The 17,364-nt window shown below is 40.3% G+C and overlaps 1 protein-coding gene across 9 annotated transcripts in view; it reads left to right on the top strand.

Moving 5' to 3' along the window:
- NPAS3 (neuronal PAS domain protein 3) overlaps window positions 1-17,364 on the top strand; it is a 927,606-nt gene that overhangs the window by 789,420 nt on the left and 120,822 nt on the right. For all 9 annotated transcript variants that reach the window (XM_070478040.1, XM_070478042.1, XM_070478039.1 and 6 more), the window contains one exon: window positions 6,404-6,578. In XM_070478040.1, the coding sequence (XP_070334141.1) occupies window positions 6,404-6,578 (175 nt within the window). The remainder of the gene's footprint in view (window positions 1-6,403; window positions 6,579-17,364) is intronic.

Below are 17,364 nucleotides of genomic sequence, written 5' to 3'. Positions count from 1 at the left end.
TGTCAAAACAGTTCATAAATATTCAGTAGAGTTTCTGCAACACGTAAGAAGTTATGAAGATGGCATTAAGATACCAGTAAATCCTAAGAAAACCTATGCTAATCAAGCTATCACATCTTATTATATTTTATTCTTTTATCACTTTATTATCTCTCAATAATATAAATGTAACCCCCCCCCCAAAAAAAAAAAGCCCTACAAATCCTAATTTGCTGAGGCAAGATAGAATTCCCATCTTGTCCTGGGTCAGGATTTTCTAACCATGATCTCAGAGTCTCCTGGCAGTTAGGTTTCCAAACCACTTGCCACTAACACAGTCCTCTCTCAGGCATGACCTTCTATCCAAATACAGCAGGCGCCCTCTGTGGAAACAGGCCTGGCTGCAAAAGGACTCCTAAGAAGGGCTTAACCAGTAGCACTCCTGAGTCCCCTCATTAATCTTAATGCCCTCAAGAAATCTACCCCAAAAAAGCAGCCTCTTCCAAATGGTCTAAGAAATTCCACCTTAAATGGCAGATTTGATGACCTTTTTTGCATGCTAAAAATGAACTTTGTATTATTCCTAAGACTGAAATATACTGAAAGAAAGAAATTGGTTTTATCATCTTGCTTTATCAAAGTACCCATCCTCTTAAGTTATTCCAATATGAAGACGGCTAGCAGTATTGCTGCCTGCTCCTCATTCGTGGCAAACCCTTTCAATCAAAGGAGTTATGAATTCACTGATTTGCACTGTTGGTACACTGCTGTAGTTAAAAAGTATTTGCTTACCCCAGGGGGCCAGGCAAAGGCTTTTGACATACTCGCTTGATGTAGGAAAAAGACAAATTAGTCCCCTATCCTATCCACCAGCAGGGGGACAATGACCTGACCTGGAAAAGTCAACACAAACCACTGTATAATATATTTACTTTTTTTTTTTCCAGGAAACTTCAGAGGTACCAAATCAACTGTGTCTAGTGTGCAAATTGCATGCAAGCTAATAGAATGTGAAATAAATTTGAGGAAGGCTAGGTGGTTTAGCTTGATTAAACCCTTGTGTGTGATGGCGCTAGTGGCTATGGCTTATCCTGGAGGAACTTTGGTAGCTTTGAGTGGGGAAAGGCAGAGAGAAAGGAGTTGCAACAAAATGCTGTTTCTGGATATGACTGCTTATTACTCATCACCTATCTCCAGCCCCGTATACAATCTCAGCTGTCTTCTAACACACTAAGCAAATAGGGAGAGGAATTTTTATAGAGAGTCGCTCAGCTAGAGTAAAGGTGGACCAAGTGAGCAAATTTTCTTCTTGTGCTCGGGCAACAATTCCATTTTGCATGGATCTGTTCCTTAAGTTTAATAAACAGAACATGTTTGCTCATTTTTTTACATTACCATACAAAATGACTGAATTTACTATAAAATGAAGAGGTTCTCACATTTGCACCAACCAGAAGAACACAGTATTAGGAGGAAAATGCTGTACCTTTCCATTATGTAGGTCAGAATACAGATCAAAGATAGGACCAATAACCAGTTCAAAGTGGAATTTCTCAATTTCTACTATTGGTGATTTGAAGGGATAATTAAGAAATAATAATCTTTGTGAAACTTTGTGAAAATTCAGATAAGGAACAAATGAACTAACCAACTAACCACAGCTCTGCATAGACAAGGGAAAATATTATAAAAGATGACCTTATTATCTTTCAAAGTTCCTTGAAACCTGCTCTTTCTCAGCACTTATAAAATCCTATCATCATAAGTCAGAAAGAAGAAAAACAAATATGGTATATTAAAGCACATATATGGAATCTAGAAAAAAGGTACTGATGAGCCTATCTATAGGGAAGGAGGGGAGACACAGACATAGGAAATGAACTCGTGGACACAGCTGGGGAAGGAGAGGGTGGGATGAATAGAGAAAGTAGCATTGACATATACACTGCATGCATGCTAAGTCATTTCAGTCGTGTCCAGCCCTTTGCGACCCCGTGGACTGCAGCCTGCCAGTCCCCTCTGACTATGGGATGCCCCAGGGAAGAAAACTGGAGTGGATTGCCATGCCCTCCTCCAGGGGATCTTCCTGACCCAGGGATCAAACCCAGGTCTCCTGCACTGCAGGCAGATTCCTTACCACTGAACCACCAGGGAAGCCCCATATACATGCTACTATGTGTAAAATAGACAGCTAGTGGGAAGCGACTGTAAAACACAGGGAGCCCAGCATGGCGCTCCGTAATGACCCAGACGGGGTGGGATGGAGGGAGGTGGAGGGACACTCAAGAGGGCGAGGAAATATACATACAGTTATGTCTGATTCACATGGCATACAGCAGAAACCAACACAACACTGTAAAGCAATTATCCTCCAATAAAAAAGCTTTTTATATTGTAAAGAAAAAAAATCCTATCTTTAGTTAAACTCAGTTGGCTTCTATAGAAACAGTTATCGGTCTCAATATGTATGGCAAAAATTTGGAAGGAAAGAGTATATTAGGATGCTATATTGTAATTCACCTTAGAAGAGAAAATGTTATAATAATACCAGAAATAATAAAAGGAACCAACCTAAACTTGTCCAAATCAAGCACAAATATAGCAAATTTTTAAAGCCTAAATATCCGTCCCTTATTCATTCAGCAAACATTTGTGATTGACCTACTATGTATAAGACCCTAGTCCCAGCTGTCAGTGGGCAAAAATTTTGAAGAGGTGGTAACTGGAAATCTGGAGTACCTAACTATAGTAATATAGGATAGATGCCCTGTTAATTTTTTTTCTGCTTCAAGCACACAACGAAGTAATGTCTGCTCATCAAGTAAAAAATTCCTAGTCTTAGTTTCTGCAGTCTATTTTGAGGCACATAATTTAGTGGCAGGTGAGTTCCAAGTCCATCTTACCAATGCAATCTACAGAAGAGAGAGAAACAAGTCACACAAGGGTTTAGTTAAAAAAAAAAAAATGAGTGAGCCAGTAAGGGTTTATATAGCCTGCCCACTAAACACCTGGGTAAACTTGAAAAAACATTTCAACTTCTCAAAACTGTGAAGTTTTCCCATATTAAATAAGGGAGGTATCAGTAGATTTGGATGTCTTTCAGATCTCTTCCAGCCCTAAAATCTGATTAAGTGAAGTGAAAACACTATGAGAAGTGTTGAAAGTGATAGACAAATGTGATGGTAATGATGACTCAAGGCCCATATATAAGCAGACTTCTGTCTACCCCCACGTCTACTTCAGTTACTGCTTTCGTGCCGCCTTTTGGCCCAAGAGTCCGATGGCAAAGCATCCTTAGCCCAGGGGATTGCCAGTCTGCTTGCGCTCAGCCTCCTCCCTCCACGGCACCCAGTGTTCCCTCCTGAATAAAAGTGTTCTCTCCTAAATAAAAGGCTCCAGGACAGGAGCTCAGCTGGCCCTGCTCAGCCGCTCTGACCGCAGAGATGCTACCAGAGAAGTGATAGGTTGAGTCAAGCCACCTTTAACCAATGCCTGGCCTTTTGAATATTCAAATTCTTCTTCTGTAAAATAGGAATCATCATACCAGTTCAAAAGATTGTTATGAGAATCAGTCAAAGAAAGTCTGAAAGGTACACGCATGCAGTGGTAGGTAGTTGCTAACATTGTTATTGCTCTGTACCCCTTGCTGAATAGAGATGTTCCAAAGCAACCACGCAAACCCTAAAAAATTTTTCATCACAGTTACACAGGAATATATGTGCCTGCCATCCATTCTTATCCACCAAAAAGCAGCGACAAGAGCGTTTGGTAGTGCTTATTTCTCTCACAAGACAATTTCCTCTGCCTGGTTTCATCGGGTTTTTGAATTTAGACTGTGAGGCAGGTAAAGTAAGTCTTGTTTCCACCCCAGAGCTCCGGCCACTTCGTTGCACCATTCCACAGTGTGGTGGAATGGGGTGCCACCCGTGTGGAATACAATGTGAGTGGCACTTCCGCTTCCCCAGAGTCCTACAGAGCAGCAAGACTGCCCCATGCAGAATAGGAAACTGAGGCTCAGAGAGGTTAAGTGAGTTGTCTGAGGTCACACAGCAGGGGAGGAGAAGGTTCTGATCTCCAAGTCAGTCTATAACTCCAGCTGTTTTATGCTTTCCCCTACACTCCATGGCCTTTATCACTGTACATTCATGAAGACTATGACAGGGTCAGACTTCTCTTCCAAGATACCCCAAAGCATAATGTAGGATGGAGGGGCTGGCACTGAGAATGTGACCCTGTCACAGTCCTCAAGAGACTGAAGGAGAGTCTTCCCTAGGTCATAACAGAACACTACCCACTGTGACGCAGTCTGGCTCTGGATGTGCTATGCTTGGGACATCATGTTGTGGAAAGACAGCAACTGCACATCTTAAGTAAAGCAGGCTGTGGAGACAGCAGGCTGTGCTTCCTCACCACGTGACCGGCCCCCATGAATATTCAAGACCCACACCCCTACAAAAAAAATCGATTACATCTCCCACCTGTGTTGTCATCTTATCACAATCTGGTCTATGCCAAAAGGCACGCTGCGGTATTAAAGAAGGAATCAGAGTTTGAGAAAAGTGACAGAAATAGTTATTAAAGCGCTGCAATCGGACTCCACGCAAAATGAGAGCAACTTCCTCGAACTCGCTAATCCCCAAACAAAATCACCATCAAGAAATATTAAAGCACACATTTTATTAGTTTCATTTAATTTCTTAATTGCTCAAAGTCAGTTTACCCATTTATTGCTGTGTGAAATGCTTAGAGGCAAGGCGCACATTAAAGGGATTATTTCCATGTAATCCCTCCCTCCCAGAGGGTAGGAACCGCTCACTTATGAATCCTGATTTATGCTCTGTAACAATATCAAAATGGAGGGAATCGTTACTGTAAAATGATAGAGTTAGGAGTTGGGTAATATAGGAGAGTGTAATTTAATAGCAAGGAGAAAGTACCTCATTTTCGGTAAAAGTTATGCATGCCTGTTTCGGGAATAGCTATTAACCAAACTGAATTTAGCCTCCCATTTTTCTGGCTCTACTTCTGTTAATTGATAGATGTTGAAGATGTGTCAACTGTTAAGGTTTTAATCAGATGGTGTCCGGGAGTTCGATGTGATCATTTTACCGGGGCTAGGAGTTCTGGAGGTGATAACTGCTCTGAGCATTCCGCTCTCTGTGACAGTATGCCCACCACCAGCACAGTCTTCCTTTTTGGCAGGAAAAAGAGGGCAGGCACTCAGGGGGAATTTGGAAGGATGCTGCAAATGATCCAGGAAAGGTGGGTGAAGTAGGAAGCAGTCTAAGTAAACATCCACCAAGAAACTAGCGACGGTCTGAACTTCTGGCAGTTTCTGTGGCGCATCATAGCTGGCCTGAGACCATTAAACTCCAGAGGAATGGGAAAGCCATTAGTGACCCAGGAAAGAGCTTTTTCTTGTTCTGCTAACACATCTCTCGCTGTCACACTACCTATGACCCAACTACATTATTTTAGGACCATTATTGCTATTCTTGGAAAGAAGTAAGAGCGATAGCATCAGAAGAGTACAGAGGTAAGGCCAGTCCTTACCAGCGACTTCCGCCCCACTCAGACAGCACATGCCCCAGACAGCACTGCAATAGGCAGTGTGCTTCCATTGCAGGCTGGCCCTCTTCCAATCTTTGATATTCATTCTCTACCTCTCATGTCAACCTCCCACAAAGAGGTTTATACAAAATAAAACTTTCTTTAAAGCCCTCAAGGAGATTTGTACCATGTATTTTATCAGATTGAAGGCAAAACATGCTGATACCAGCAGGAAAAAAAAAAAAAATTGCTGCTTCAGACCCCAGCTGACCTCTTTTGCATGGAAAATTCTCCATATGATTACAGAGCTAATGAGTAATATTTAATGAAAACATTAGGCCTTTGCATATATTTGTAAGCAGCACTTCTTCCATTTAAATTTACATAGAAATAAGCCGATGTGTATAAATATGCATCCTGGAACTCTGTGTCTTTTAAGGAAAATCCTCTTTGGCTATCTCTGGCTGTTTCTATACCAAGCTCAAACTTTTCAATAAGAAAACAGTGGAATTCAGTCAATCATCTGGTTGACACCAAACATGCAAACAAGTATTTGGTAGTACGTGAGTAAAACAGCTGAACTCAGGCAGACTTATCCTCATTTCACAGAATGTTTTGGCTTTATGCAAACAACAGTGTATGAGAAAAAACTGGACTAAACATGCTAAATAAATATGTGTGGGGGTAAAAAAAAAAAAACCAACTTTCAATTTCAAGAATCCTTAAGCATCTGAGGGTAAAGACTCAGGACAAGAATTGTTTCTGGAGGCTTCATAGATTTCCTTTCCTGCTCAGAAGCTGAATCGCAGCGGGGGCTGGATTTGAAAATGAAAAGCCTGTGACAAGTTTCTTCACTCTTCCCTTTCCCCTCCAGGTGGAGCTGACAGGCAGCAGCGTCTTTGACTATGTCCACCCTGGGGACCACGTGGAGATGGCAGAGCAGCTGGGCATGAAGCTCCCGCCTGGGCGGGGTCTCCTCTCACAGGGTACCACTGAAGATGGAGCCAGCTCAGCATCTTCCTCCTCCCAGTCGGAGACCCCCGAGCCAGGTGGGACTTGCAATCCCAACATGTGGGTTGGTGGGCAGGACCTTTGCCAATGATTGCACTCAAGTTGCCAGTGTGAAGAGACTACAAATAGGTCTAATGGTATTTAACAATTCCATGCAGCTTTCTGTCCTGGGTGGTAATTAAGTAAGGAAGAGATTTGAAAATAAGAAGACATTTTAATAAGTATAATCCAGAGATCTAATTTCAGGTGAACAAAATGCACAGAAGGTACCAATTCCTTTAGATTCTCTTTCAAATTAATGGAGGGAAAAGGTTCAGATTTGGAAAGCCCTCTGCCTTTCATTGTTACCATGGCTAAATGTAATGCATTTATTTATTATTCAGCAAAATCGATGGCAAAGACTTTTGAATATTAGCTTGTGGAGAATTAAAGGTATTAGGGGCTTGCAGAAATCTCACTTGCTTTTTTTTTTTTCTAAGCATCAGAAGGTACTTGAAAGATGTGAACAGATAAATTAAGGCTAAAAAGAAAACAGAAATGGCTACATTTTAAACTGCCTTTCCACCCTCAGTATTTAATTAGATCAATTGTATAGAGGAATGAACAGAGGTGACATTCCTCATTGGGATTCCTTCCAGGACTCTTACAGACTTTGCATTCAGAATGTTCCCATTTTCATTGTGTTGTACTGATGATAATTTAAGTATTAGGGGAAAATCCATTTATAAATTAAACAAAATGACTTGATATCCATCAGTCCCCTAGTTCATCAAGCTGTTCAAACACGGGGAAGATTGGCTGGTCGGCCTGGGTCTTCCGAGAGCGCTGGTAATTAGATCTGCGAAGGATTTATTCTTTGCTGATTGGGGCTTTAAATTAATTGAAGTTCCACATTTGTGGTTTTGTCCTTTTTGTACTTTTTTAGAGGAGATATTTCATATTCTTGTGTGGTGGAGTGCTTGGCCAAGCAGCAGTGGTTTAAATGTTAATTTTTCTCATGAGAAGTTTAAGATTTTTAATGAATCAAGGCCTGATTTGAAGTGCAAAGTTTTATTTGCTTACTTGGGAAATTATTTTTGCCCTCTAAAGATGTTTGTACTCTACTTGATATGTTGTTTTAAAACAGATTCACAAAACAAAAGCATTTTGTGAAAGAGAAAACGAAAAAAGAAAAAAAAACCTACCTTTGGATTAACCTTAAAATAACTCTGCACACTTCCAAGAAAATAATTTGATCTGCTTAGAAATAATCACAGCATGTTTGCTCACACAGAAGGGAAAATATATGTTTACCTCTTTGAGAAATATTTTAATTCCTTCTAGAATCAATGTATGTTTCCCCATTTAAGTTAACTGAAGCTTCTAGGGCATTATTTTCTAGCTTTTGGGTGGGGATCATTCCTTCTCCTGTGAGTCCATCCATGAGAAAAGAGTATTTAAGTATACTCTTTACCATTTAAAGATAAAAATAATTTTGTTCCAGAGGTCAGGGGAGTCATATACTCTTGTACCATAGCTCACTGACTTCACTGTTTAGACAACATCAGTGAGATCACTGGGCCTTCTTTTTAGTCATTAGAATGTTCATATCTGGCTATACTTGAGAAGCAATACATGAAAATAGTTTTCTACTTCATTCTGGAGTTGTGCTGGGAAACCAGGGTTGATCATGACACTTAAAACACTCAGTATGTAAGAAATCAAGCTTATAAACCTTAATATGAACAAAGACCTTGAAAAAGTGGGCTTCATTTCCCTGAATCACAAAACCTCAAGTTAACAAGAGTCTTCAACAGTCCTTTAATCCAACCTCCAACTTATGCAACCATCATTTCCAGCAAAACCAACAGATGCTCTTCTAACCTCTGCTGAAACTCATTCCTAACAGCAATCTATGGAACATACAAGGCTTCCCACTCCACTGGTGAGCAGCTCTGATAGAAAGGTATTCCTAATACGGAGCCAGCCTACTTTGCTGCAATTCTCCTACCCTGCCCCACCCATCCCAGGTCTGCTCTCTGGGACATTTCAGATTGACACCTTCCTCCCCTTCACAGCCTCTCAAATACAGGAAGTTAGGTTCACCAAATTCTTCCTCCCTCCTTCCTACTCCTTTTCAAGTCAAACTGCCCTCATTCTGCAAGCATTATTTAATGGCATGTTGCTAAGACCCTCACTGTCCTAGCCATCCTCACCTGGCTATGCTTCCATTAGCTGGTGGCCCTCTAAATCAGGGCTCTGAGAGCTGAGTTCAGCCTCCAGGTGCACTGTGACCAGTACAAAGCAGAGGGACCGTCCCCTTTCTCAGGTTAGGCTCCTCTGCTCCTGTTATTCAGCCCAGGGTGTGAAGTAGGTCCGATTGGCAGCCAGACCCCACTGTAGATTCATATTGAATTTGATATCTTCCCTAAACACATGTTAAGGGTGACTTGTCCCTTAAAAGAGAAGGAAAAAAAAAAAAAAAATCCACAGCCTAGAAACCAATTCTACTAGGAAACCCAAAACTAGAGTCAAATCAAACCGGTTTAAACAGATCACCAGCCCAGGTGGGATGCATGGGACAAGTGCTCGGGGCTGGTGCACTGGGAAGACCCAGAGGGATGGGATGGGGAGGGAGGCGGGAGGGGGGACCAGGATGGGGAACACATGTAAATCCATGGCTGATTCATGTCAATGCATGGCAAAAACCACTACAATATTGTAAAGTTATTAGCTTCCAACTAATAAAAATAAATGGGGGGGGGGGGGGGGAACGGTTTAAGATTAAATACAAAAACTCTGATAAACCCCATGCCTGCTGAAGCACTAGGATGTGCTTCAGCCTCACTTAGCAGCCTTTAATTCTGGTATCGGGAAAATAACTAACTCCTTTCAAGTGACTGTCATTTATCCTTAAAGTGTGACTGAAAATTTACCCGGGTTTCTTCCCCTCCCCATCCCCAGCCACCCTAACTGATATAATGGAAAACCCTGCTTTGCACAGTCCTTAACAACTTGGGCTTGTTAGCAACAGTCGCATAAAAACTGCCTCTTCCTTGCTGAAGAGTGTATTTCTCACCATTAGAGAATGTTAAACTGGCTTTGCTTTCAAATTCTCTAGTGTTGGTTATTTGCAATCTTTGGCTTAAAAAGGCAATTAGATAGACTGCTCAAATACTGAAAGGCAGTGTAGGATGCTACCTTTAACTAAATATCTTCACTAGCACAGATCATTGCTCCAGGGGAATTACTTTAAAAGTCCATGTCAGGCACTACATCCCAAAGCTGCTTATGTTTCTTAAAAGCTGAAAGAATTTTAACAAGATTTTCTAATTCTTAATAACACCAAAGAACATTTTTGAAGACTGTTGTTCACTACATCATAATCTTTTCAACTCTGATAAAACACTGATTCTTGCTTAAATAGTAGTGTAATTTGGTAGGAAAATGGATATCAATATGTGGTGATTATGAAAATGAAGGGACTAGTAGGTATGGAATTTTTCAGGAGCCCTGATGTGTTCAGTGTAGCATTACTAAGTGACTGAAATCTAAATAACATTTGGCATTATAATAAAAAGGAAATAAGTGACTAAACCAGCCTAAGAGGCAGTGATCCTGTGCCATAATAGGAATTCTATTTCTTTGAACTGCCAGTCCTGTGATTGTCTTGTCTCGAAGTAGTCTCAAGATAATGAGAAAAAAAAAATCTGTTGATGGGACAGCAAACCCAAATAAATATTTTATATGTATGCACATTCATTAATAGTTTAATAAATATATTTCTTTTAGAGAAATTTTAAGGCAGGCAGAAGAGTAATAAACAAGTGCCTACTTTAAAAAGTTCTAGGGTGCCTCTTTAAGGCTTCATCCGAGCATTCCTGAAGGGCTTGCTCTGTCCTTTCCACAGCCTCTCCTCTGCTCCTGTGGGGTTTGGGGTGGGGGGCTGCTGGGAAGAAGCTCTGGAACATGAGATTTGGATGGCTCAGTTTGCTTTTGTAGTTCTGTAGCTTTTCATCACTCTTAACAATTAGCTATAATCTTGGCATTATGAACTTTATCCTTTTTTAGAAAAAATAAATTTCAGTGTCACATATTTTATATGCTTAATAAACAGAAAAGCAGCTCTTTCAAGAACTCCTGGAGGTACTTGAAAAGTCTCCCTCTTTGGAAAGCAAAGAGTTTCTATTCCTTAGGTCGGGCCATCAAATTGTTGTGTTTTACTGCCTTCTTTTCTTGTTAAAATAGCTTGATATTTTTCCAGTTATAAAATTCATGCCCATTGTGAAAAAGTTAAAAGAATGCAGATGACAAAGAATAAAGTCCTACCTACCCCTACCCCAAAATAACTACTATTCTTTTACATTGGATATCCTTCTAGATTTTGTTGCTGTAAATATGTAGACATATATAGTTATATAGTGGGATTTTCTCTGTTTGACTAAAATAAAACTATAACATACATGCCTCCATAGCCTGCTTTCTCTCACTTAACCTCACAGGCCACTTTCCCTGGCATGTTCCTCACTTTAACATAGAATTTCCGTTCTGTCTCCAGTGGTTTGTTTCCTTCTAGCTAACAATCAACTCCCAGCCGTAGGACCACTGTCAGGAGTCATACCTGGGTCATGCTTGGGAGGGAATTCAGCCAGGAACAGAGATTTCGCTGCCCATTGAATGGGTGCAAGCTCACAGAGGGAGAAATCAATACTGTACCAAGTTTAGACAAGTTAGCAAAATGTATGAGACAGTACTCTCAGTGAAAAGGAAGACTAACTATAGCAACGTGGTCAACCATCGGTTGTCTGCAGAAAAGTTTACTGTGTTCTGTCTGTGGTTTCAGCACAGCTAGACTGTTACAGGAGGTTAAGATAATGATGGTTAGCAGTGTGATCTTTATGTTGTTACGCCTACTCCACAATGTCCTGAGTATTTTAAAGGCAAGCAAAACGGAAGCAGTTGTGTACCTACCTGAATAGAAATAATCTATATTTTCTACATATGCCCCTGCACTACGGTAAATTCCATCAGCTCCCATATCTGCAGGAACTCAATTCCTCTGCATTCATTAGACAATTTTCATAATACATGATATAATTAAAAGAACAAATGATTAGGAATAACAATAAAGAATGTAAAAATGTATCTGAGGATCAGATCAATATTTTATTTCCAAAGCTGCATAGATACAAGATATAAGTATAGTTTTATGGGTGCACTATTTTCCATCTAGTATAGTGTTGGGTTGAGAGGGGATGGTTCTCTGTTTTGTTTTTTTTTTTTTTGTATTGGCTTAAGTTTCCTATCAATGAACTGAATTTAGAAGTCAGGCAAGGGAAACCATCTCACTAACCCCACATCCAACCTCAGTCCCCAGACGGTGGGACTGTATCTACAGCACTTTCTGCTGTACTGCAAATGTCAAACAGAAGGTGTAATGGATTTAATATTAGCGCTGGCCAAGGTGCTCAGGGAGCTGTTAATAATGTCACTCCAGTTATTGATCTGAAGCCTTTAAAAATCAAAGAAAAGTGAGAGATCCCCTACTGGGGAAAGGCACACAGTGACTGGTTTTTATTGCCAATATATTTCTACATATAGAGTGGCAACTTTCTGGAATTATGTTATCACCATTCATCTCTGTGAGATTTTTGGAGTCATTATATGATAAGATAATATCATGGAGACCACTCTGCATGCTAATACTAAAAGATCAGGCCAAGTTCTTTTAGACATAAATAGAGCTTGATAATTTGTGTGGTAACTACAATATTCAAGTTGTCAAATGATAGGAAGTTTATTAGCACTGGATTTATTCATGATGACAATGTTGGAGCTGCAGGAAGTATAAAATGCGAACTATGTTGTCGTGAGGATGAGCTGTCCTCTCCTTTTGCCTTTCTAAAGCTCCAGCTACAAACCAGGCAAGGACTCACTTGAGACAAAAATGAATTCTGTCCTTACAATTAGTCTACCTTTTTCAGGAAACTGCTAATCCTTCAATCTGAATGGCAGTTTGTATGCAATGAAATCCCTGCTTTCCATAGTCCCCAACTAATAAATGAAATTAAAATGTATAATTTATGTTGAATGTTTATCAAACTGTAAACACACATTTAATGCCTTTCCATATTCATACAATATAAGCAAAGATAAATCCACCAGATAATGTACTCCGGTTATCTCTGATGGATTGAATATGAAATGCATCTCTACTGTAGCTGTAGCAAAGATCAAGACAAGTTCATGATTACCTCCGAACTGGCCTGACTCCTGTTAATACTCGTGTGCACATGTTTGTGTCAAATCTAATAGTCAGAAAGCAGTCTAACAGAAAGGAATTCGTTCCATAAACTAAAGCGATCATCCTGTACTGATAAACTCAGCTTTTATCCAAAAAATTATGTAGGCAAAATGATGCATTTTCCTTAGCAATTCCATCCTTATTTTGAAATGAAATAGAAACTATCTTTTGCCATTCTGAATGAAGATGATGCATACTCTCCAAAAAAAAAAAAAGCCAGTATTGTGACAGGGGCTGCCCTGCCAAACTCAGAATTCTTCTTTTGCCTCAAGAAAGCTCTTTTGCCTCAAGAAAAGATGTAGTACCATCTTTTCCTGAAGGAAGTAGGCTTTTCTTAGATGTCTCTTCTATCCCCAGATAAACTATACCACTGCCACAAGAGAATACATTTCTCCAGTGCTTTCTGGTACACAAGGCCTAGGAACACTTAGAACCTTAATTTGTGTTGGCTCCCACTTCTGTGTATTTCTCTGTGTATGATGAGAATATTTGCAAAGCAACCATATATGTACTTCTAGGAGATTGCCTAAGGGAGCTAAAGAAAAGAAGGGAAATTCCCTCCTTCCCACCAGGGTATGCTGGCCCAGCATCCCTTCCAGGCCAGCTCCCAGAATGCACAGCTGCAGCACAGGGCACCCTTGGGGTCTTGACACTCAAACCTGTGAAAAATCTGTGTTGGCGACTCACATAGCTACAGAAGGGCAGCCTCCCTTTGGTTTCCAGAAAAGATGCTGGATGTTAGCCTAGGTGTATATGCCATCCTGAAACTAACATTCTCTTCCAAAATTTAGATCACAGTTGTAGAACTCAACCACTACGTTTCTAAATTAACGTAATGGTATTTACAGGCTAGCAAATGGTTTGTTCAATAATAGTCGTGTAGGCCTCTTATCAAAATACACAATAGATTCACTTGGCCTATATGTACCATATTTTCCTAAACCTTCTATTGAAGGTTTAGAAAATCAATTTTTTAAACCCATTATTTTTAACAGTTGTTTTATATAGCTTGCAAGGTCACAATTTTGACTTTCCTTTCCCTATGGTGATAAGGGGTACATTTCAGCGTTTCTAAAATGAAAGCCAAGACAAGTTGTTAATGGATGATCCTTCTTCCCCATTAAAAAAAAATGTGGCTGTCTTTGTCATTGGATATTAACAAATTAAAGATTCTATTTCTATATATAACTCTTGCCTTGAACAAAGCACAAGTTATTTGCTTTTAATACATACAACTGCACAGAAATTTCACCCCTGTCCAAATGATACCATTCTGAATTCTTCATCTGCACCAAACAGCAGACTTAGGAAGGATCAGTTACCTGGCATTGACTGAGCTTTGCAGGGTGCACAGATCAGAAGAGGCAAAACTGGCTGGAAACCATTTCCACCCCTAGTGAGCAATTTACTCATGATTGCTTGGAGAAAATACTGGAAATATTGCTTCTGTGTAAAGTTTCAACTTCCAGTTGTCAGCTCTTTGCTAAGCAGTTATTCCCAAGGACAGTTTTAGAGGCAAAGCCTACTCAGGCCACAGTGACAATGGCTGGCATTCATATCCTGCTTGGTGTATGCAGAACACAGAAGTCACTAATTACAGGAGTTAATTCACACCCTAATCCCTCTAAGCAGGTCAGTGTGTTATCCTTATTTTATAGATGGGGGAAAGTGATGGAAATTCTAAATGGCTTGCTCCAAACCACACAGTTTAGTTTAGCAGCCAAAATGAGAGGAAAGGGTATAGTATTAGGGTTGCATAGGTGAGAAGCCTAGGAACGAGATGGAAAAAGGAGATAGGACCCTAGTAGGTATAGAACTAGAGGAATTTTCTCCAAGGGGCTTCTAAAGTCCAGAGAGTAACCTAATAATCTCCTTATGCACATAACGTCATTGGGCTAAAACATCATTTGTTTTCAAATATAGTCTCTAACTGAGGATTAAAAACATCCGTCTAATCCTTTCCTCTTCCTTCATCCCTACATTGAAACTCCTTATGCCACAATGAACAATAGCATCTGAATCAGTTATGGGCAAAACTCAGCCCTGAGTCTCTCCGTTCACCTTAGCCATGTGTCTCCTTAACCAGGAGCATAACCAAAATTGTCTCTGTGTTTGGTCTGCTCTGCCTTAGACAATGCAGGGCCAGGATCTATGTAGCATCTTCCTTTCAGAACCAGTCTCCCAAGGCAAGCAGGAGATGGAAAAGAGCAAGAAGACCAGTGGGGTCCACTGGAGGTCAGCAGAGCCTCCTCAAGGTACCTTCTCCTGAAACAATCGTGGTTTCCTGGGACCTATGGGAAACATCAACCCATCCATTAGTTAACAAAACCAGCCTGAGAGAGGAAGAGCTTGCGTGTTTTCTCTAGTTGTTATGCACTAGAGTGAATTCAAGACCCAGGCCCACCTGCTCATCGGGATTGTGCAGACTAGTCAATAACCGTTCACTGCATGTCTGTCGTGTGTCAGGCACTAGACGGAGTACTGAAGAAACAAGGTGAAGTTCCCTGCCTTCCAGAAGCTGACCATCATATGAAGCGAACAGATCATTAACGCAATGCAGGAGGGTGATGATGACAGTCAGAGCAAGGTGGTATATGAGAGGGTAGCATTGTGTTATAAGCTACTGCTGTTGGTGGTCTTTTCACAACTATTTGGGTTTTAAATGTAACCCTGAAATTAACAGCCCAGAAACAATGCTTCCTTGGGAGCAAGGTGCTTTGACATGCCCAGACGATACAGATCCTGACTCTCAGGAACTTTGATGCAGACTGTTAAGGGCTTTTCCCCTCTTTGTTTGTTTGTTTAATTAGCCTTTTTTAAAGCCCGCTGTAATTCCTATCTACTGATCTTTCTGGCTTTGTAGAAGTGTTCTGAAGGGAAAGTGCATCCCAACTGCCTCCCTTCCACTTATACTGTGCTGATTTCACTAACTAAAATTCAGGAAATGCTGGCTTTGGAAAATTAAACTGACTCTTTTACCTTCTCAAGGTAAAATGTTGCAAGTATTCTAATAATGTTAGTGATGATATTAATAGCTTGTATAATGTTTACCTACATATTCCCACTACATGAGTAGGCATGTTTTAAGAAATTTACTTCTCAAAATGTCCCTAAACCAAAATTAGAGAAGGTAAATGGCTGCCCTACACCCGAATAGACTGTGACCCTAGGATTTGAACTCAGGCCATGTGATCTGAGTACTTTACTAGGTGCTTACCGAGAATACAAGTGGTAGAAGACGTGACACGTGCCCTTAGGTAACTGATCATTGTCGGTAGGAGATGTAAACACAGTCAACAACAAGAGAAGAAAGAAGGATGACCATGCTGCTGTTCTCAATTAAGTCATGAAATTGGAAAGTGGTGTAAGAAATCAGGGAGAAGCTAAATGACTGTGGGTGGCTTTGATAAGGAGGGTAGACCTTCATGAAAACCAACCCAAGAGCAAAGATGTAGAGATGATCTTCCAGGAGCCTCATCTCAAGGAACAAAGTGGGAGTAAGGATACTGCATTTAGGAGGCTGGAAGGAGCCCTGTCTTCCTCCTGGAGGCAAAGATGCATGCTTTTCTAGGATGCAACCAGAGCTTGGAGCAGCCAGTATGCCAGGGAAAACCATCTGAGATGGGTATTATACATTCTGAGTGTAACTCATCCAGCACAGCAGTGACCCAATGAAAATATTATTTCAAAACTTATAAATACTAAAATAAAGTTTGAATCTGGAAGGCTCCTCCCTTGAGGGCCATGTTATACAATACCTATGCCTTCTGAATCCCTTCACAGCATAGCTGCTCATATTCATTGAATGGTTGCCAAGTATCAAGCACTCTGCTCAGCCCATAATATGCACTACCTCATTCATTCCTCACAAGATACTGTGAAGAAGGCACCATTATTTTTCCCATTTTACAGATGAAAGAACTGAGAATAAAATTTTTAATTTGGAAAAGACATACAGTTAGCAGCTGGATAGCCTAGGCTTTGAAATGAAGCATCAGGGGACACTCTCCATCCTTCCTGGGCAGCTCTGACTGTTGGTTTTCCTGATGTTATGCTGATTTCTGTCAACTGGTAACTTACATTTACTGAACTTATTCCCTGAGCCTTTATTTTTGCAAGAATAAGAAGGATGTGTTGAATAGAGCAGACTTAAAGTGAAGGAAACCATCCAAGGAGCCATTTCTTTAATCCAGAAGTGAGTGAAGAGACCTTGAGAAGAATTATTGCAAAGGAAAACGTGACAGTTAGAAATTAAGATAGAAGGTAGAAAAAGGGGGAAACACACCTTGTGGTCAGTCTTTAGCCAGGAGCTAATGGTTAATACTCTAGAAATTATACAAGTCTCAAGCTTTCACATGATTAGGATTAATGACACCATCTGTCCACTCTTATTTTTTGTATCAATTGGTAATAAAATCTGAAAATATTCAAAAATTACAAAATTACATATGCTATTTATCATCACATATTAAGATGCAAATTTCCTTAGGGTTCAAAGCTGTTCCTTTTTATAGTTTATGAAAATATATCATGTGCCTTTG

Source organism: Odocoileus virginianus, chromosome 16 (assembly GCF_023699985.2).
Source record: "Odocoileus virginianus isolate 20LAN1187 ecotype Illinois chromosome 16, Ovbor_1.2, whole genome shotgun sequence".
NCBI lineage: Eukaryota > Metazoa > Chordata > Mammalia > Artiodactyla > Cervidae > Odocoileus > Odocoileus virginianus.
This window is presented reverse-complemented; position numbering and strand designations above follow the sequence as displayed.